The following is a 21607-nucleotide window of genomic DNA, read 5'->3' on the forward strand; positions in this document are numbered from 1 at the left end:
CAGGCATTAAGGAGCACTGCTGATGGGGACAATGCTGTAGTTTAGCTAATCATAGAATAGACAAAATACAACTTGGCATTCAGATCCTCCATGTGGTGTGTTCCCTGAATGATAGTACTGTAGCTCTACTCGATGTTCATCTGCTTTTCTCAGAACATACAGTTCTCTTTACACTGTCCTTCTGTGTCAGCAGATCCCTTGGGATAGAGGAATTACGCACATTTGAACAGTGAATGCCATCAGCACAAAATCCAAATAGTGTGGAGGATGTGAATGTGTTTCATATAACAGTCCAGCAAATCTGTATTAACAAATAGGGCAAAGTGCTTAAAATAAAAAGTTGCTAATTCCTGGATGTATTTTGCTTTCCCTGTGCAATACACATTACCTGAAAGATGTGGTACAAGTGGCTTGTCCACACTTATTGAATTCATACCGTATGTGTATTTGCCTTTGTAAAACCACACTTTACAGTAAATCTGTCAACCCTGCTCTGGATTACACTGGTGATTTAAAAACCTGTTTCTGGCTGTGTGTTAAGAGAAATATAGTAATGACCAATTCCACCTAATACAAAGTAGCAGAGGTCATTCACATAGCATCTACAGGCACCTGGAAGGCACCACCAGCACTAAAGAAAGGAGGCGACTAAGAATATTCCACTGATAAACTGGAGCAAAGTGAGTCTGCAATAGCCGTAGCCCAGTGGTTCCCAAACTTTTTTGAATCACGGCGCCCTAGAGTATCAGAATTTTTATCACGGCACCCCTAGTCCAAAAGTTTCTAATTGGGAAATGTATAAAAAAATATGAAATTAAGTAAATTATGTTTATATGTCATACTTAGGTTCAGTTATGTGGTGAGGGACAAGATTTGCATCTGTTTGTACACATATTTTATGACTGGCAGTCACAAGTACTAGTTTTTCCTATTACATGGATAATAAATATTTTGAATTGGTCCTGGACCACCAACCCGAGGCACCCCTGCAAGTGTCCCGCGGCACCCCAGGGTGCCACGGCACACAGTTTGGGAACCACTGCCGTAGCCCCATGTGCACAGTTCTAGTGGAACTACTAAAGTACTTATACTCAAAGTATATTGAAAGGCATCAGGGATTTTATTATTTATTTATTTACACCACTGAGCAATTACAATTTCCTTTGCAAGATCTAGGGTCATATATATCAATCAATTATCAGATTTCAGACCTTTTAATTGTCATTTCTTATCACAGCTATAGAAATGATATACTGCCTAGAGATGCATCATTGTTCGCATGAAGGGACAGCGGCTGTGAAAGGAGCCTGCCCTGTGATATGATCAGAGTAAAGTGACAGCATCAGTGAGTGGTCTCTTTACTCCTCTGTCAGCACTCCTGCGTATAATCAGCCTACTGAAAGATACCACATGGTCTCAAAATGCGTGATCAGAGAGAGGGAATGCAACTTCATAACCCGCAGGACTGTGCCCTCTTTGGATTCGAGCGTTCTTTCTGATCACTGTACAGACACCCACGAGACAGAACGGTTTATGCCCAGCTATAGCAGATCTCCTGTATGAGTGCATCTTGCCTTTTTTTCATTGGAAAATTTATTTTTGCATTTTTTTTTTATGTAACAACTTTTTAGAAGGAATTATGCTAGATGCTTTGTTTTATGGTTTTATTTGTACATGCCTATCCTCCTACATGAGAGTGAAAAGCTATGTAAGCATAACCTACACCTGTGTGATGCTGCACTGTATATCGGAGGGTGATCTGGCACATTTATTATGTTGCATACAGTATACATGATGTTTGTTTTACTTTTGTTTCCATGTATATATTTCCTTGGTTGAAAGTATCAAAAGTACACTGCATACTGATAATCTATTCCTTGCACTGTACTAAACACACACTATTGTTATAGAAAACAATTTTGCTATTGGGCATGCTAAAACGGTGGCAGGGCTTGCTGGGATGAGTTGTTCCACAGCAGCTGGAGGGCCACATGTTGAATACACCTGGTGTATACTGTACCATTACTCGTGAATGATGATTCACAATTCCCTAATATTTGCCAGTGGTCGAACCCTGCCACTGATGGAAGATTGACCTGCACCCCTCATGTGTTCTATTGGGTTTAAATTGTGCAAACAAGGGGGACAAATTCAGTGAAAGTTCCTCTACAGACCTATGCGGTAGCACATTGCTGTGCTCAAAGAGAGTGCTTGTCTGAGTAAATGCATGACATGGATGAGTGCAAATGATCTGCAAGTATAGTTGCAAAGCGTCAGCCGGTCAGTGGTGTCTACAGATGTTGAGTGCCCGCTGAAAACACCTCAGATCATAACAGAGCAACCAGGTTGGGGCTGATATGCCTGAAGTCAGAATACTGACTGCAGCATCTCGATAGTAAGAATCCCGATGGGGTCGGGTAAGTATGTTAACCCTTACCTCCTAAACCTAACTCTACCTTACCGCAGCCTAAACCTAACCGTCCTCCCCAGCAGCCTAACCCTAACCGCTGGTGCCTAAACCTAACACCCCCCCCCCCCCCCAATCCCACAACCTAAACCTAACCCTCCGCTTCCTAAGCCTAACCGTCCCCATGGGTGCATAAATCTAACCTAGCCCCCTCCCCGTGTATTAACTTATTTTTTAACTAAAATACCTGATAGCACGGTTTTATTTGCTCCATCTAATCTTCTTTAAAATAAATACAGATGTATCCTCTTACATCATTGCTGCAGCTGCCATGCTTCTTTTTTGCCGAAAATGCAGTTTATTTCCAACGCAGTATGGCTAGGGCACACCAAGAGAATCTGTTGATTCATTTGATATGCAACACTTTTATATATGTGAAATGAGTCTCTGAATCTGTATAAGAAGTGCTACAATGCAGTAGCTGCAGCTTTTTTCAATACAAATTCTGTTCTGCTCCGTATACAGACTCAGTCACACACAATATACAAGTGTTGCATATCAAATTAATCAGCACATTCTCCTCGGAAATCCAAGTCACACATTTTCAGCAAAGGACCTAGCGGCTCACTCATGCCAGGTATATCGCACTGCATGGCGTATTGAGGCTAGATGTATGAGGATACATCTGTACATGTTTTAATCTTACATTTTGGGGGTGATTCAGACCTGATTGCTGGGCTGCTAATTTTGCTGTCCTGCGTTCAGATAGTCGCCGTCCCCAGGGGGAGTGTAAATTTGTTGTGCAAGTGTGTGATCCCATGTGTATGCCAAGCTGCAAAAATCCACTGTGTGCAGTCTCTGCACTGCCCAGGACTTACTCCGACAGATCAAAATGTTCCGGACACTCACAGTAAACGGTCAGTTGCCACCCACGAACGGCCTCTTCCTGTCAATCACCTTGCGAATGCCCGCGCAATCAGATTTTCCGCACCACCCTGATGCTGACCAGCGATGCCCCTTGTTGATGTTCGGCGCGTGTGCGCATTGCGGTACATACGCATGCACAGTTAGGACCTGATCGCCCGCTGTGCAAAAACGCACAGCAGCGATCAGGTATGAATCAGGCCCTTTGAGTTCTCTACAACCAAATTATGAATATATGTGGTACGGTCTATTATGATGAGATTACATGCTGAAACCATTTTTCTTTATAATGTTTAAACAAGTCATAATATTTTATCATATTGTTGCCATGACTGTACATTTTATTAATGTACACAGCTACAAAGAGTACTGAAGTACAGTAGCTGTGCAAACTCTGTACACAAGGGAAATTGAAATCTGATTGACACCTTTAACATCATCTTATAGAAATTGGTTCATCAGGCGCTCAATATGCCAGAAACCATATACAATAGAAAATGTCATAACCTATGCCTATGGAAATGTGGTACAAGCAAATTACAATTCAATAAGCAATGTTGAAATACATGAACTGTGAACATGAATGGAATGAACATGTGTTTCATTTATATATTGATAAATCATTTACAACTATAAATTAGAAGTACCTATTTTATTGCTGCAGGATATGGGAACACAGAAACGATCAGATCATTAACAAAATAAGTGTACAAATTCTGATTTACAGGATACACACAGATCAAGGCTAATCAATGACTGCAATTACATACCATCACCTCCTTCAGACTGTCCTGCTCTATAAGGATTGTATTTTGGCTTTGGAGCAACTACAGGTGCAAACTTCTTAGGATTTTGTTGAGTTGATATGGAGATGCTAGGCGTACCAAACCCTTGTGTAGTCTCCATTCTGGCAGTGACATGTCCCAGGCTGTCCCCAGAGCTCTTTGGCGGTAGCCATGATGGATGAGACATCTTTCAGGTCTAGAAAAATGCAAATATAAATTGGAACCAAATATATAAATCCAAATATACATTGTGTTTGAAAATAATGAATCTTTGAATCCCAGAAAATCCTGACTAGAAAGTACATAAAGTAATTGGGCAGTTTAATACAATCAGATTGCAAATATTTTGATAGCATGATAGCAGGTAGTACTTATTGATACTTGTGTAACAGCCAGAAGGCTTCTAAAACTCCAGGATAGATTCCATTCGTTATTTGCAAGGGATTATGGACATTTATTAACCACAAGGTGGTATTTACAGATGTCTTCCCTCATCGTTGCTGCAGTCACAGACAACCCTTGTAGTCGCGCCTGGTCATGAGCACGTTTATGGATTCCAATAGCCTGTTTTGTGCATTTTCTTTCCACGAAAATGCATCTTATTTGCATCGCTATGTGAATAACATGCAAAGCAGATTTGTGGATTAAAATATGCTGCATGTGTATATTGTGTGCAACTGTAGCTGTCTGTTGTGTCTACATAATACTATGTTACAGTGATCTTATGGAAAACACTAACGTAGCATTTTGTATGCAGATACAGTTATTTATTACCAGTTATTTATATAGCAAACACATATTCCACAACGCTTTACAGAGAATATTTGCCCATTCACATCAGTCTTTGTCACAGTGGAGCTTACATTCTATATACACAGTTGCAGTTAGAATATACACATTACGTATATCATCTTAATCAGCAAAGTCTGCTTGTTCAACTTACTCACATAGCGATGCGAATAAGACTCATTTCCGGGGAAAATAGACACTCAGAGCTGGTCGAATTGCACAGCAGTTGGCGTACAGAAGCTAAATGAGTAAGGACGTTTCTCTATTGCTGTCCAGAAGGGGGGTGGCGAAGTAACTTCAATAATACCTCTTTCACAATGCCAATGCCGAATCCCACCCGGGAATTGGAACAGAGTCCTTCCCGGGTGGGATCCGGCATAGGCAGCTGCTGCGGGCTTTCCCGACCCAGCAATATGCCGGGCGGGTTGCCATAGCAGCGGGGTGGGGGGAGTCGAGCCGGCGGCGGCGCTGGGAGATGAGCTCATCTCCGCGACACCTTTTCCTATCTAGTAAACGGGTCCTGAGTCACATCGACCCGGGAGCCCGTTTACGCAGCCACTGACCTGATATTCAACCCGGGTATAACACTGCTTTATACCCGGGTTGAATTGCCGGGTCAGGCGACCTGCGATTTCGGCAATGCCCCTTTCACACCGCACGCCGACTCGTGTCGACCCGACAATATGCCGGGTCGATACCGGGTTATTTGTGCGGTGTGAAAATAAGAATTTACTTACCGATAATTCTATTTCTCGGAGTCCGTAGTGGATGCTGGGGTTCCTGAAAGGACCATGGGGAATAGCGGCTCCGCAGGAGACAGGGCACAAAAAAGTAAAGCTTTTACCAGATCAGGTGGTGTGCACTGGCTCCTCCCCCTATGACCCTCCTCCAGACTCCAGTTAGGCACTGTGCCCGGACGAGCGTACACAATAAGGGAGGCAATTTGAATCCCGGGTAAGACTCATACCAGCCACACCAATCACACCGTACAACTTGTGATCTAAACCCAGTTAACAGTATGATAACAGAAAGAGCCTCTTAAAGATGGCTCCTTAACAATATAACCCGAATTTGTTAACAATAACTATGTACAGTATTGCAGATAATCCGCACTTGGGATGGGCGCCCAGCATCCACTACGGACTCCGAGAAATAGAATTATCGGTAAGTAAATTCTTATTTTCTCTATCGTCCTAAGTGGATGCTGGGGTTCCTGAAAGGACCATGGGGATTATACCAAAGCTCCCAAACGGGCGGGAGAGTGCGGATGACTCTGCAGCACCGAATGAGAGAATTCCAAGTCCTCTTTTGCCAGGGTATCAAATTTGTAGAATTTTACAAACGTGTTTTCCCCCGACCACGTAGCTGCTCGGCAGAATTGTAATGCCGAGACCCCTCGGGCAGCCGCCCAAGATGAGCCCACCTTCCTTGTGGAATGGGCCTTAACAGATTTAGGCTGTGGCAGGCCTGCCACAGAATGAGCAAGTTGAATTGTGTTACAAATCCAACGAGCAATCGTCTGCTTAGAAGCAGGGGCACCCAACTTGTTGGGTGCATATAGTATCAACAGCGAGTCAGATTTTCTGACTTCAGCCGTCCTTGAAATGTATATTTTTAAGACTCTGACAACGTCCAACAACTTGGAGTCCTCCAAGTCGCCAGTGGCCGCAGGCACCACAATAGGTTGGTTCAGGTGAAACGCTGATACCACCTTAGGGAGAAAATGCGGACGAGTCCTCAGTTCTGCCCTATCCGAATGGAAGATTAGATAAGGGCTTTTATAAGATAAAGCCGCCAATTCAGATACTCTCCTGGCGGAAGCCAGGGCCAGTAACATAGTCACTTTCCATGTGAGATATTTAAAATCCACCTTTTTCAATGGTTCAAACCAATGGGATTTGAGGAAATCTAAAACTACATTTAGATCCCACGGTGCCACCGGAGGCACCACAGGAGGCTGTATATGCAGTACTCCTTTAACAAAAGTCTGTACCTCAGGAACTGAGGCCAATTCTTTTTGGAAGAATATTGACAGGGCCGAAATTTGAACCTTAATAGATCTCAATTTGAGACCCATAGACAATCCTGATTGTAGGAAATGTAGGAAACGACCCAGTTGAAATTCCTCCGTCGGAACACTCCGATCCTCGCACCACGCGACATATTTTCGCCAAATGCGGTGATAATGTTTCGCGGTGACTTCCTTCCTTGCCTTAATCAAGGTAGGAATGACTTCTTCTGGAATGCCTTTCCCTTTTAGGATCTGGCGTTCAACCGCCATGCCGTCAAACGCAGCCGCGGTAAGTCTTGAAAGAGACAGGGACCCTGTTGTAGCAGGTCCCTTCTCAGAAGTAGAGGGCACGGGTCGTCCGTGACCAACTCTTGAAGTTCTGGGTACCAAGTCCTTCTTGGCCAATCCGGAGCCACTAGTATTGTTCTTACTCCTCCTCACCGTATAATCTTCAATACCTTTGGTATGAGAGGCAGAGGAGGAAACACATATACTGATTTGTACACCCAAGGTGTTACCAGTGCGTCCACAGCTATTGCCTGTGGATCTCTTGACCTGGCGCAATACTTGTCCAGTTTCTTGTTGAGGCGAGACGCCATCATGTCTACCATTGGTCTTTCCCAACAGTTTATTAGCATGTGGAAGACTTCTGGATGAAGACCCCCCTCTCCCGGGTGAATATCGTGTCTGCTGAGGAAGTCTGCTTCCCAGTTGTCCACGCCCGGGAAGAACACTGCTGACAGTGCTATTACGTGATTCTCCGCCCAGCGAAGAATCTTGGCAGCTTCTGCCATTGCACTCCTGCTTCTTGTGCCGCCCTGTCTGTTTACATGGGCGACCGCCGTGATGTTGTCCGACTGAATCAACACCGGTTTTCCTTGCAGGAGTGGTTCCGCCTGGCTTAGAGCATTTTATATTGCTCTTAGTACCAGAATGTTTATGTGAAGAGACTTTTCCAGGTTCGTCCATACCCCCTGGAAGTTTCTTCCTTGTGTGACTGCTCCCCAACCTCTCAGGCTGGGGTCCGTGGTCACCAGGATCAAATCCGGTATGCCGAATCTGCGGCCCTCCAATAGATGAGCCTTTTGCAACCACCACAGAAGATATACCCTTGTCCTTGGCGACAGGGTTATTCGCAGGTGCATCTGAGGATGCGACCCTGACCATTTGTCCAACAGATCCCTTTGGAAAATTCTTGCATGGAATCTGCCGAATGGAATTGCTTCGTAAAAAGCCACCATTTTTCCCAGGACTCTTGTGTACAGACACCTTTCCTGGTTTTAGGAGGTTCCTGACAGGTCGGATAACTCCTTGGCTTTTTCCTCGGGAAGAAAAACCTTTTTCTGAACCGTGTCCAGAATCATCCCTAGGAACAGCAGACGTATCGTCGGAAAACAGCTGCGATTCTTGGAATATTTAGAATCCAGTCGTGCCGTCGAAAAACTACTTTAGATAGTGCTCTTCCGACCTCCAACTGTTCTCTGGAACTTGCCCTTTTTAGGTCGTGCAAGTAAGGGATAATTTAGATGCCTTTTTTCTTTGAAGAAACATCTTTTCGGCCATTACCTTGGTAAAAAGGCCCGGGGTGCCGTGGATAATTCAAACGGCATCGTCTGAAACTGATATTGACAGTTCTGTACCACGAACCAGAGGTACCCTTGATGAGAAGGACAAAATTTGGACATGGAGGTAATCCTTGATGTCCAGGGACACCATATAGTCCCCTTTTTTCCGGTTCGCTATCACTGCTCTGAGTGACTTTATCTCGATTTGAACCTTTTATGTAAGTGTTCAAAACATTTTAGATTTAGACTATGTGTCACCAAGCCGTCTGGCTTCAGTACCACAATATAGTGTGGAAAAATAATACCCTTCTCCTTGTCGTAGGAGGGGTACTTTGATTATCACCTGCTGGATATACAGCTTGTGAATTGTTTCCAATGCTGCCTCCCTGTCGGAGGGAGCCGTTGGTAAAGCAGACTTCAGGAACCTGCGAGGAGAAGATGTCTCGACTCTCCAATCTTTACCCCTGGGATAATACTCGTACGATCTAGGGGTCAACTTGCGAGTGATCCCACTGCGCCCTGAGACTCTTGAGACTACCCCCCCACCTTGAGTCCGCTTGCACGGCCCCAGCGTCATGCTGAGGACTTGGCAGACGCGGTGGAGGGCTTCTTTTCCTGGGAAAGGGCTGCCTGCTGCAGTCTACTTCCCTTACCTCTATGTCTGGGCAGATATGACTGGCCTTTTGCCTGCATGCCCTCATGGGAAAGGAAAGATTGAGGCTGAAAAGACGGTGTCTTTTTTAGCTGAGATGTAACTTGGGGTAAAAAAGGTTGGATTTCCCAGCTGTTGCTGTGGTCCCCAGGTCCGATGGACCGACCCCCAAATAACTCCTTCCCTTTATACAGCAATACTTCCATCTGCCGTATGGGATCTGTATCACCTGACCACTGTCGTGTCCCTGACATCTTCTGGGAGATATGGACAACGCACTTATCTTGATGCCAGAGAGCAAATATCCCTCTGTGCATCTCACATACATATATATAGAATGCATCCTATTAAATGCTCTACATGAATAAAATATTTTCAGTCAGGGAATCCGACCAAGCCAACCCAGCACTGCATCTCCAGGCTGATGGCGATCGCTGGTCGCAGTATAACCACCGTATGTGTGTATATACTTTTTAGGATATTTTTCCAGCTTCCTATCAGCTGGCTCCTTGAGGGCGGCCGTATCTGGAGACGGTAACGCCACTTGATAAGCGTGTGAGCGCCTTATCACCCTAAGGGGTGTTTCCCAACGTACCCTAATTTCTGGCGGGAAAGGGTATAACGCCAATATTTGCTATCGGGGTAACCCTACGCATCATCACACACTTCATTTTATTTTATCTGATTCAGGAAAAACTACAGGTAGTTTTTTCACTCCCACATAATACCCTTTCTTGTGGTACTTGTAGTATCAGAAACACGTAACACCTCCTTCATTGCCCTTAACGTGTGGCCCTAATGAGAAATACGTTTGTTTATTCACCGTCGACACTGTATTCAGTGTCCGTGTCTGTGTCTGTGTCGACCGACTGAGGTAAATGTTTTTAAAACCCCTGACGGTGTTTCTGAGACGCCTGGACCGGTCCTAATAGATTGTCGGCCGTCTCATGTCGTCAACCGACCTTGCAGCGTGTTGACATTCTCACGTAATTCTCTAAATAAGCCATCCATTCCGGTGTCGACTCCCTAGAGAGTGACATCACCATTACAGGCAATTTCTCCGCCTCCTCACCAACATCGTCCTCATACATGTCGACACACACGTACCGACACACAGCACACACACCGGGAATGCTCTGACAGAGGACAGGACCCACTAGCCCTTTGGGGAGACAGAGGGAGAGTCTGCCAGCACACACCAAAAACGCTATAATTATATAGGGACAACCTTATATAAGTGTTTCTCCCTTATAGCATCTTTTATATATATATACAATATCGCCAAAATCAGTGCCCCCCCTCTCTGTTTTAACCCTGTTTCTGTAGTGCAGTGCAGGGGAGAGCCTGGGAGCCTTCTCTCCAGCTTTTCTGTGAGAGAAAATGGCGCTGTGTGCTGAGGAGATAGGCCCCGCCCCTTTTTCGGCGGGCTCGTCTCCCGCTATTTTTGAAGTTAGGCAGGGGTTAAATATCTCCATATAGCCTCTGTGGGCTATATGTGAGGTATTTTTTGCCTCTAATAAGGTTTTTATTTGCCTCTCAGAGCGCCCCCCCCAGCGCTCTGCACCCTCAGTGACTGTTGTGTGAAGTGTGCTGAGAGGAAAATGGCGCACAGCTGCAGTGCTGTGCGCTACCTTTATGAAGACTCAGGAGTCTTCAGCCGCCGATTTTGGACCTCTTCTCTCTTCAGCGTCTGCAAGGGGGCCGGCGGCGCGGCTCCGGTGACCATCCAGGCTGTACCTGTGATCGTCCCTCTGGAGCTAGTGTCCAGTAGCCAAGCAGCAAATCCACTCTGCACGCAGGTGAGTTCACTACTTCTCCCCTAAGTCCCTCGTTGCAGTGATCCTGTTGCCAGCAGGACTCACTGTAAAGTAAAAAACCTAAGCTAAACTTTCTCTAAGCAGCTCTTTAGGAGAGCCACCTAGATTGCACCCTTCTCGTTCGGGCACAAAATCTAACTGGAGTCTGGAGGAGGGTCATAGGGGGAGGAGCCAGTGCACACCACCTGATCTGGTAAAAGCTTTACTTTTTTGTGCCCTGTCTCCTGCGGAGCCGCTATTCCCCATGGTCCTTTCAGGAACCCCAGCATCCACTTAGGACGATAGAGAAAGGGGTATTAGTTATACCTAGCCTGCAAAGATTTGAAACTTCAACAAGTCAAACTTGCTTTAATATGTAATATCACTGGCGCATTTATAATGGGTTGCCGGCAAAGAGGAGGGGGCCCAGACGGAGGAGGCCGCACACGGGGGCCTCTTCCTCTCTTGAAACATCACTGTGTAATACAGTGTAGATTGTAAACAAATCAAAAAAGCACACAAATAGGCAAAACTATGATGCACTGCAGGTGGGGCATATGTAACATGTGCAGAGAGAGTTAGATTTGGGTGGGGTGTGTTCAAACGGAAACATACTTACAGTGTAAAAATAAAGCGGTCTAACATTTGTGGGCTACATGCAAAAGCAGCACATATAATCCACCCAAATATAAATCTCTCTGCACGTTACATCTGCCCCACCAGCAGTGCAAAATGGTTTTGCCCAGCTGCGTGCTTTTTTTGCTTTGCTTACTAACCTAAATCAGGGCCATAGTATAGTAACTAATTAGAAGTAGTGTTTTGGCACAGCTAGGTTGCAAAGTCTGTGATGTGCTAAATGGGGCTATTTGGCACGATTTGAGGATAGATGTACGAGGACACATCTGTATACACACATAACCATATATACATACACATAAATACTGTGGCAGAGACAGCACAGATATGACATGGATTTAGAATTGCAGCATTGTGGCCAATGAGAATCCAGGTCAGGTGTTACTGTTGTTCATGGTTGAGAAGTAGTTGATTATAGGCACCTGGGAACAATGCTTCTGACGGTGACTAGCATCCACAAGGCAGTGCAGGGACAATAGGGCCACTGGACTTGTACTAAGGTGAACCTGTATTGCTATGAACTTGTACTGATGTGTTTCTGTATGACTATGCACCTGTACTGATTTAAACATATACCACTATGATGAAAGATCCCTATGCTGTCCTGCCTAACAAAGAAATAAACTGGTGAAGTTTATCCGGTCTATGCGATTCCTGTCACAACACATTTGTGATATTTGTAGGGGAGAATTACCATGCATCTCCATAACCGTTAAATGTGGCATCCGCCTTAATTTAGCAGATCAAGTTTACCATTTACATGTCACATCAGCTGTACAGCACTGGAATTCCAGATTGCTGCTCTACCAAATGATAATTGATTATTTATTACTAGTTATTTATATAACGCACACATATTCCGCAGCTCTTTCCAGAGAATATTTTGCCCATTCACATTAGTCCCTGCCCCAGTGGAGCTTACAATCTATATTCCCTACCACATGTACACGCACACACACATTCACGCTAGGGTTAATTGTTGTTGAGAGCCAATTAACCTACCAGTATATTTTTGGATTGTTGGAGGAAACCGGAGTACCTGGAGGAAACCCACGCAAGTACAGGGAGAATATACAAACTCCACACAGTTAGGGCTATGGTGGGAATCAAACCCATGACCTCAGTGCTGTGAGGCAGTAATGCTAACCGTTACACCATCCGTACTGCCCATAATGGTCGTAAACTTCTCCATTTTACTTTACAACCCAGCCTGATAATCTTTCCACTAGAATAATTGGCAAGAAACACAGAGTCCTCTTTGTTATTGCTGCAGTTCATTGCTTTCTTTGTATTTATTTTTGTTTTCCCTTCCTAAAAGGCAAGGTCAATGAAAAGCTTATTTCTTTTTCACCAACACCAGAGAAGTGACGGAATATTCATATGTAGTGCACAAAGAAATGAAAAATACGGACCTTTTTCTGCTCATCAAGAACAGATTTTCAGCTAAAGTGGGCCTATTTATCACTCTCGAAAACACCAATTTTCAGGTATATCTGCAAATTTAAACTATCCCCCATTTTCAACTGCAAAGACTGAAAGAATGGTGGATCTGGGTAGAGGAGCATGTGTCAATAGCTTCCTCTGTAACCACATTCCCTCTATGTGACGTGAATGGTCAGCAGTGAACTTAATTGGCTCCCACAAGAGATTGGAACATTCGGAGTGTTGTGCACGATAGCCTGCATTCTAGAGCATGCAAATGGCACTCTGCTCAGAGGTGCTTGGCTGGACTAGAAGTGCAGAGCGGCTTGGTGCGGTGGCAGGCCACCAACCTGGCAAGGCCACCAACCTGGCAATGTACAGATGTGTTCTCATACATCCAGCCTCAAAACGCCATGAAGTGTGAGATACCTGGCGTGAGTAAGCAGGCAGGCCCCATGCAAATATGCTATCGTCTGGCGTCTTTTTTGCAGAAAATGCACTAAAGTCACAAATGCGATGCGACTAGAACGCATGAGGAAACTGTGTTGATTAACTTGATATGTGATACTTGTTTATTGTATGTGACTGAGTCTGTATATGGAGCATAACAGAACTTGTATAGGAAAAAAAGCTGCGGATGCTACATTGTAGCATTTCATATACAGATTTAGAGACTGCTGCACAGATATAATTTACAAGTGTTGCATATTAAGTTAATCAGCACTGCCTCCTGGTGCATCCTAGCTGCATCGCGATGCAACTAATGCGCCCTACACACTTGCCGATGTGTGCAGGCGATATGAACGATCTCGTTCAGTAATGAATGAGAAATTTTTCATATCACTCAGTGTGCATGCACCAACAATGAACGATGCGCGGCCTCGCGGTCGTTCTTCGTTGGTTCTCCGTCGCTTTGCAATACAAGTCAATTTAAACGATGATCGATCATCATTCAGATTGATCATCGTCAAAATTGAATGCATCGCCCAGTGTGTAGGGCCCTTAAGGTGCATTTTGGGGGGAGAGAGATGCAAAAATTACACCCGGCACTAGCAGAGTATCAAAGGACCTGGCGTGCGAAGAGGGGCTGTTTGGCGCAAATGCAGCAATGATGTATGAGGACACATTGGTCATACTCCTTTTCCCATCGCAAACTCGGGTCCGACCTAGGATTTTGAACCTGGGTCACACATGTAAACATTATGAATGTCATTTAAAAAGGACTTTTTCTGGCTCACAAAGATGAGGCGTCTAAAGGAAACAAATGGAGACACAGAAAAATCCTATCAGCGCCTTTTTTTGAGTCCCGGGTTGAACAACTCACTACACTGCACATCAACCTGGGTCCGACCGGTGTTTAGCCCTGCTTTAATCCAAAAATAGTGCGGGTTATTTTTGCAATGTGAAAATAGGATTTTAATTACCTACTGGTAAATCCTTTTCTTGTAGTCCGTAGGGGATACTAGGAATCCATTTAGTATCATGGGGTATAGATGGGTCCACTAGGAGCCATGGGCACTTTAAGAAATTGATAGTGTTCGCTGCCTCCTCCCTCTATGCCCCTCTTATCAGACTCGAGAAAATTGTGCCCGAGGAGACGGACATACTTTGAGAGAAGGATAGATAAGGAAAGTGGTGAGATTACGAACCAGCACACACAGAACAAGAGGAAAGCCATGCTAACCAAACTTGAAACAGGAACAGCAACCGCTGAACAAACCAGAATACTTAACCAAGTAACAGTGCAGGAAGAACGAAGTACTGGGCGGGCAGGCGCCCAGTATCCCCTACAGACCACAAGAAAAGGATTTACCGGTAGGTAATTAATATCCTATTTTCTCTTACGTCCTAGGGGATACTGGGAGTCCATTTAATACCATGGGGAAGTACCAAAGCTCCCAAACCGGGTGGAAGAGTGCTGAGGTTCCTGCAGAACTGATTGACCAAACTGAAGAAGGTCCTCAGAAGCCAAAGTATTGAACTTACAAAACTTAGCAAACGTGTTCAAACCTGAGCACGTACAGTAGCTGCTCGGCAGAGCTGTAAAGCTGAGACACCCCCGGACAGCCGCCCAAGACGAACCCACCGATCTAGTAGAGTGGGCCTGTACAGATTTTGGAACCGGCAAGCCTTGCGTGGAATAAGCATGCTGGACAGTGAGCCTGATCCAGCGTGCAATGGACTGCTTTGAAGCAGGACACCCAATTTTATTGGGATCATAGAGAACGAACAGCGAGTCAGATTTCCTATGACGAGCTGTTCTCTTTACATACACCTTCAAAGCCCTCACAACATGCAAAGACCTTGAAGTAGCAGAGGTGTTCGTAACAGGAACCACAATAGGTTGGTTGATGTGAAATGCGGACACCACCTTAGGAAGAAATTGCTGATGAATCCTGAGTCCAGCTCTGTCCTCATAGAAAATTAAGTAGGGGATCTTGTAAGACAACGCCCCCAGCTCCGACACACGTCTTGCTGAAGCCAAGGCCAGCAGTGTGACGGTCCTCCACGTAAGGTACTTTACGTCTTACTCTTGTATTGGTTCAAACCAGTCCGATTGGAGAAAGTGCAGCACCAAATTGAGATCCCAAGGTGCTGTGGGAGGCACAAAGGGAGGTTGGATGTGCAGAACACCTTTCAAGAACATCTGGACCTCAAGGAGAGAAGCCATTTGTTTCTGAATGTAAATAGACCAAGCCGAAATCTGGACTTTAATGGAGCCTAGATGTAGGCCAACATCCACTCCCGACTGCAGAAAAAGCAGGAAACGTCTCAGATGAAATTCCACTGCAGAATATTGCCTGCTTTCACACCAAGAGACATATTTCTTCTATATATACAGTGGTAATGTTTAGACGTTACCCCTTTCCTGGAATGGATCATAGTCGGGATGACCTTGTCAGGAATTCCCTCTCATGGCTAGAATCAGCCCTTCGAGGGCAGTCCAAAGCAATGAGGATTGCTTGATACTTTTCCCTTTTTATTCTTTTTAGAATTCATAGGATCAGAGGAAGTGGAGGAAACATGTACACCAGCTAGTAGACCCACGGAGTTGTCAGAGCGTCTACCACCACTGCTTGTGGGTCTCTCGACCTGGGACAATACTGCTTGAGCTTCATGTTGAGTCGAGAGGCCATCATGTCGTTCTGTGGATATCCCGACCAACGCGTCAACCACTGGAACACCTCCAGGTGAAGGCCCCACTCCCCCGGGTGCAGGTCCTGTCTGCTGAGGAAGTCGGCTTTCAAGTTGTCTACTCCCGAAACGAAGACCGGCGACAACGCCACGGTGTGTTTTTCTGCCGAGAGGAGAATTACTTGACACCTCTAACATTGCTGCTCTGCTTTTCGTTCTGCCCTGTCGGTTTATGTACGTTATCGCCGTCACATTGTCCGACTGGACTTGAATGGCTTGATTCCGAAGTAAAGATGAGGCCTGCAATAGGGCGTTGTAGATTGCCCTGAGTTTCAGGTTGTTTATTAGAAGGACTACTTCCTGACATGACCATCTTCCCTGAAACTGCACCCCCTGGGTGTCTGCTCCCCAACCTCTGAGGCTTGCGTCTGTGGTTAGCAGAATCCATTTCTGAATGCCGAACCTCTGACCCTCGACGAGGTGAGAAGTCTGTAGTCACCACAGAAGGAAGATCTTGGCTCTTGGCGACAGACGGATCCTCTGGTGCATGTGAAGATGCGATCCGGACCATTTGTCCAATAGATCTAGTTGGAAGGGCCTCGCATGAAACCTTCCGAACTGAAGCGCCTTTTAAGAAGCCACCATTTTCCCCAGAAGGCGAATGCACAGATGCACCGAGAACCAGGTTGGCTTCAGGACATCCCGAACAAATCGACTGGATTTCCATAGCCTTTTCCAAGGTAAGGACCACTCTCTGAGACTCTGTGTCCAGTATCATTCCCAGGAAAGAAAGCCTCTGTGTCGGGTCCAGGTGAGATTTTGGTAGGTTCAGAATCCACCCGTGATCCAGTAGTCGTCCGGTTGAGAGGACAATGATGTCCAACAACTGCTCCCTGGATGTGCCTTTATCAGAAGATCGTCCAGGTACAGAATTATGTTCACTCCCTGTTTGCAGAGTAGAAACATCATCTCTGCCATCACTTTGGTGAACACTCTCGGTGCCGTGGAGAGACCAAATGGCAGGGCCTGGAACTGGTAGTAACAGTCCTGCAGTGCAAACCGTAGATAAGCCTGATGAGGCGGCCAGATCGGAATGTGAAGGTATGCATCCTTGATATCCAGAGACACTAGGAATCCCCCCTCCTCCAGACTCGAGATCACTGCTCTCAGAGACTCCATCTTGAAAAAGTACGGGTTCAACGACTTGAGGTTCAGAATCGACCTCACCGAACCGTCCAGTTTCTGTACTACAAACAAGTTTGAATAGTACCCCTTGTTTTGCAGATGAGGCGGAACTGGAACAATGACCTGGTCCTGCACCAGTTTTGAATGGCGTTCTTTAAAGTTATACTTGCCTCTTGTGAAACTGGTAATACTGATTTGAAGAATCTGTGAGGTGGGAGCTCCTGGGACTCCAGTCTGTAGCCCTGGGAAATAAGATTTATGACCCAGGGATCCTCGCATGATGTTGTCCAGATGTGACTGAAGAATTTTAGCTGGGCTCCCACCTGCCAGTCTTCCAGGCATTTTGGTCCACAGTCATGCTGAAGGTTTTGAGGAAGCAGAGCTTGAGCCTTGTTCCTGTGAACCGGCAGTTGCTGGTTTGCGTGGTTTACCTCTAGCGACTCTGGTGGCAGTAGAAGAACCTCTGGGCTTGCCCCTAAACTTGGCAGTCCAAAAGGACTGTAAATTGAGTCCTGAGAAGGCCTTCCTAGCTGGGGGAGTTGCAGCAGGAAGGTATGTGGACTTACCCGCAGTAGCTTTGGAGATCCATTTGTTTAGTTCATCTCCAAATAAGGCCTCGCCTGTGAAAGGTAGGCCTTCCATGCCTTTCCTTGAGTCCGCAGTGCACTGGCATAACCACAGACCCCTGCGTGCAGACACTGCCACAGCTGTAGTGCGTGCATTAAGCAAGCCTATTTCTTTTATGGCTTCCACCGAAAAGTTTGCAGAGCCCTGTATATGTTGCAGGAGCAAAACAACCTCCCCTTGAGGTAAGGTATCTAACCCCTCAATTAGGTTACCCGACCATTTAGCAATGGCTCATGTAATCCACCCATATGCTATAGTGGGTCTCTAGGCCACCCACGCAGCTGTATATAAAGATTTGAGCGTAGTCTCAATCTTGCGGTCAGTCGCGCCTCTCAGGAAGGCTGCAGACGGGACAGGCAATACAATTTTCCGTGAGAGCCTGGATACTGATGTATAGACTATTGGTGGATTTTCCCATTTTTTCCTATGCTCTGGAGGAAAAGTAAAGGATGATAATAACCATTTAGGGATTTGAAATTTCCTATCAGGATTAACCCATGTTTCTTCAAACGGGGTATTTAATTCCTTTGACACAGGAAAAGTAGCTGAGGATTTCTTTTTTTAAATAAAATTTCTCACTATCCTGTTACCTTATCAGGGATATTCAGAACTTCTCTGATGGCTTCTATACGAGCCTCTATTCCCTACGACAGAGTAACCTCCCCCGCCTCTGAGTCCACCTCACTCTCCTCCATGTCTGACCCCTCATCATCCGAGTCAGACTGCAGGATATGGGCCAAAGTGCAATTTTGCGGACAAATGGCAGGGGACTGAGAAGCTGGTTTGGGTACTGAGTCTCTTTACATAAACTCAGTCATAGATTGTCTTAAGTATTGCGTCTCTTTCTCATTCCGAAATAACTTAGAAGAGAATGTGGAAAGTCCAGCCATGCTGGTTCTGCCCCACTAGCCTGGGAAGGGACACTACATTGAGTACACACTAGTGAACCCCCTGCGTAAGAGGAACACAGTGGTTTACATGAAACACACTCTTTGCCTGACATACTGTATAGTGACAGCACACACACACACACACACACACACACACACACACAGGAAAAGGTTAAATGCACAATGAACCTACAAAGAGCCCTTCCAGGGAGACACAGAGGGAGTATGGAACCAGCACACGGCGCCCTTATCGCCAATGCCAAGCTTAGTCGGGTCGCAGACTAAGTATCTAGATTAGGAACTTAGTACACTAACAATCGCTCCCCCCTGCTATGACCCCATTGTACCGCTGAGGTAATCTGGAGTCTCTCCGGAGGAGCTGAGCGTCCCTGTCAGTCAGTGTCAGCTAAAGATGGAAAATGGCACTGGTGAGCTGCTGGATCCGCTCATAGTGAAGCTCTGCCCCTTCAATGGCGCGTGCTATTCCCGTACTTGTGCGTCTTGTGCATAAAATGGACACAGACTCCTTTTATGGCTATGTTGCCAGTCTGGGTACTGTGTTTGCTGTTCAGCGTATGTGTATGTACACAGCGGGAGACACAGTCCGCCCCGTTTAGAAGCCGTGCATCTCCGTACCCTCATGTCACCATAATGGCTGGTGACCCACTAACCGGGATGCCGACTTAGTACTCACAACTCTTAATTCTTCTGCCTGGCTCTGTTAGGGGTGGCGGCTTGCTGTGGGAATGTATGCTCGCTGTAGTGGGGCTTGCAAATAGTTCCCTCAGGAGATAGTGTCTTGTCAGCGGGGAACGGGACCATTAACCATAAGAGAGGTTTGGCCGTTCCCTCCGGGGCCCCAAGTCCCGCGAAACAGGCAGGCCGGTGCCATCCAGTCCTGCCTGAAAAATAAAAACACAGAAAATAAATGCAGAAAACTCTTCAGGAGCTTCCAGAGACGTGACAGGCTCCTCCGGACACATTTTCTAAACGGAGTCTGGTAGGAGGGGCATAGAGGGAGGAGCCAGCGCACACTATTAATTCCTTAAAGTGCCAATGGCTCCTAGTGGACCCGTCTATAACCCACGGTACTAAAAGGATTCCCAGTATCCCCTAGGACGCTAGAGAAAAGGAGATTTAAGGTAGATTTACCATGGTTAAATCTTTCTGCGAGGTACACTGGGTTGCACAGGGAATACATTGGGGTGTAGAGTTGGATCTTGATCCAGAGACACCAAACAGGCTAAAGCTTTGACTGTTCCCAGGATGCATTGCAAGGCCTCCTCTATAATCCCGCCTCCGGACACTGGAGCTCAGTTTCGTTAACCAGTCCAATGCAGTAGCAGGTAAAAGAAGGCAGATGTTTGTCACATAGAACCACATTCTCTTGACAGGAGAAGGGACCAGAGGCTAATGCCATACAAACCCAAAGAAGCTAAGTGCGTCAGGGTGGGCGCCCTGTAGAACCCAGTGTACCTCGTACAAAGAGATTTAACCATGGTAAGTCAACCATAAATCTCCATTTCTGCAGCGGGGTACACAGTGTTCCACAGGGAATATATCGGGGATGTCCTAAAGCAGTTCCTCATGGGACGGGACGCACTGTAGCAGAAACCGGCGTCGAAAGGAAGCATTCTGGAAGGCGGGAGTATCAAAGGCATAAAACCTAATGAACGTGTTCACTGGGGACCACGTAGTCACCTTGCACAATTGTTCAGCGGACGCGCCTCAGCGGGCCGACCAAGAAGGTCCAGCAGACCAAGTAGAATGGGCTTTGATAGCAGCAGGAAATGGAAGACCAGCCTGTGCATATGCTTGCGCAATCACCATTCTAATCCATCTGGCCAAAGTTTGTTTATTCGCAGGCCAGCCATGTTTGTGAAAACCAAAAAGTACAAAAAGGGTACAGGATCTGAGAGAGGTAGTCCTCTCCACGTAAATACGGAGAGCCCGTACCACATCCAATGACCGCTCATTGGAGGACAAACCAGAAGAGATAAAAGCCGGAACCACGATCTCTTGGTTAAGGTGAAAAGATGACACCACCTTAGGCAAATAACCAGGGCGAGTTCGAAGAACTGCCCGGTCATGGTGAAAAATCAGAAAGGGCGGATGAAAGGACAAAGCTCCTAACTCCAGCACCCTCCTAGCAGAGGCAATAGCCAGTAGAAACACAACCTTAAGCGTAAGACATTCAAGACAACAGACAGATCCCATGGAGCCACAGGAGGGACATAGGGAGGCTGAATCCTTAAAATGCCTTGAGTGAAAGTATAAACGTCAGGAATAGACGCAATCTTCCTAGGAAACCACACCGACAAGGCAGAAATATGAACCTTGAGGGAGGCCAGACGAAGGCCTAAGTCTAGGCCTTTTTGTAGAAAAGCCAAAAGTCTGGAAGTTCTGAAAATATATGCATTGTAATTCTTAGCAGCATACCAGGTGAAGATAGAATTCCAGACCCTGTAATAAATCCGTGGCGAAGCCAGTTTGCGGGCCTTCAACATAATTTGGATAACCACCTCAGAGAATCCATTGGCCCTCAGAAGTGAAGCTTCAAGATCAACACCGTCAAAGCCAGTCTGGCCAGGTCCGGGTAGAAACAAGGGCCATGAACGAGGAGGTCTGGACATTGAGGAAGTAGAAGATGACGATCGATCGATAGACCCTGCAGGGCTGAGAACCAATGCCGTCAGGGCCACGCTGGAGTCACCAGAAGTAGTATTCCTCCTTCTTGCTTAAACTTCCGCAGTATCTTGGGCAGGAGTGGCACTGTAGGGAAA

General features: G+C 46.0%; 1 protein-coding gene across 6 annotated transcripts in view; it reads right to left on the reverse strand.

Moving 5' to 3' along the window:
* Positions 1–21607, reverse strand: part of LPP (LIM domain containing preferred translocation partner in lipoma) — an 870847-nt gene that overhangs the window by 543478 nt on the left and 305762 nt on the right. For 5 of the 6 annotated variants that reach the window (XM_063916490.1, XM_063916488.1, XM_063916489.1 and 2 more), the window contains one exon: positions 4102–4312. The exons of the other annotated variant lie outside the window; for it this stretch is intronic. In XM_063916490.1, coding sequence (XP_063772560.1) covers positions 4102–4303 — 202 coding nt within the window. In that variant the 5' untranslated portion in view covers positions 4304–4312. The remainder of the gene's footprint in view (positions 1–4101; positions 4313–21607) is intronic. 6 annotated transcript variants of the gene reach the window in all.

This window comes from Pseudophryne corroboree, chromosome 4 (assembly GCF_028390025.1).
Source record: "Pseudophryne corroboree isolate aPseCor3 chromosome 4, aPseCor3.hap2, whole genome shotgun sequence".
NCBI classification, from domain to species: Eukaryota; Metazoa; Chordata; class Amphibia; order Anura; family Myobatrachidae; genus Pseudophryne; species Pseudophryne corroboree.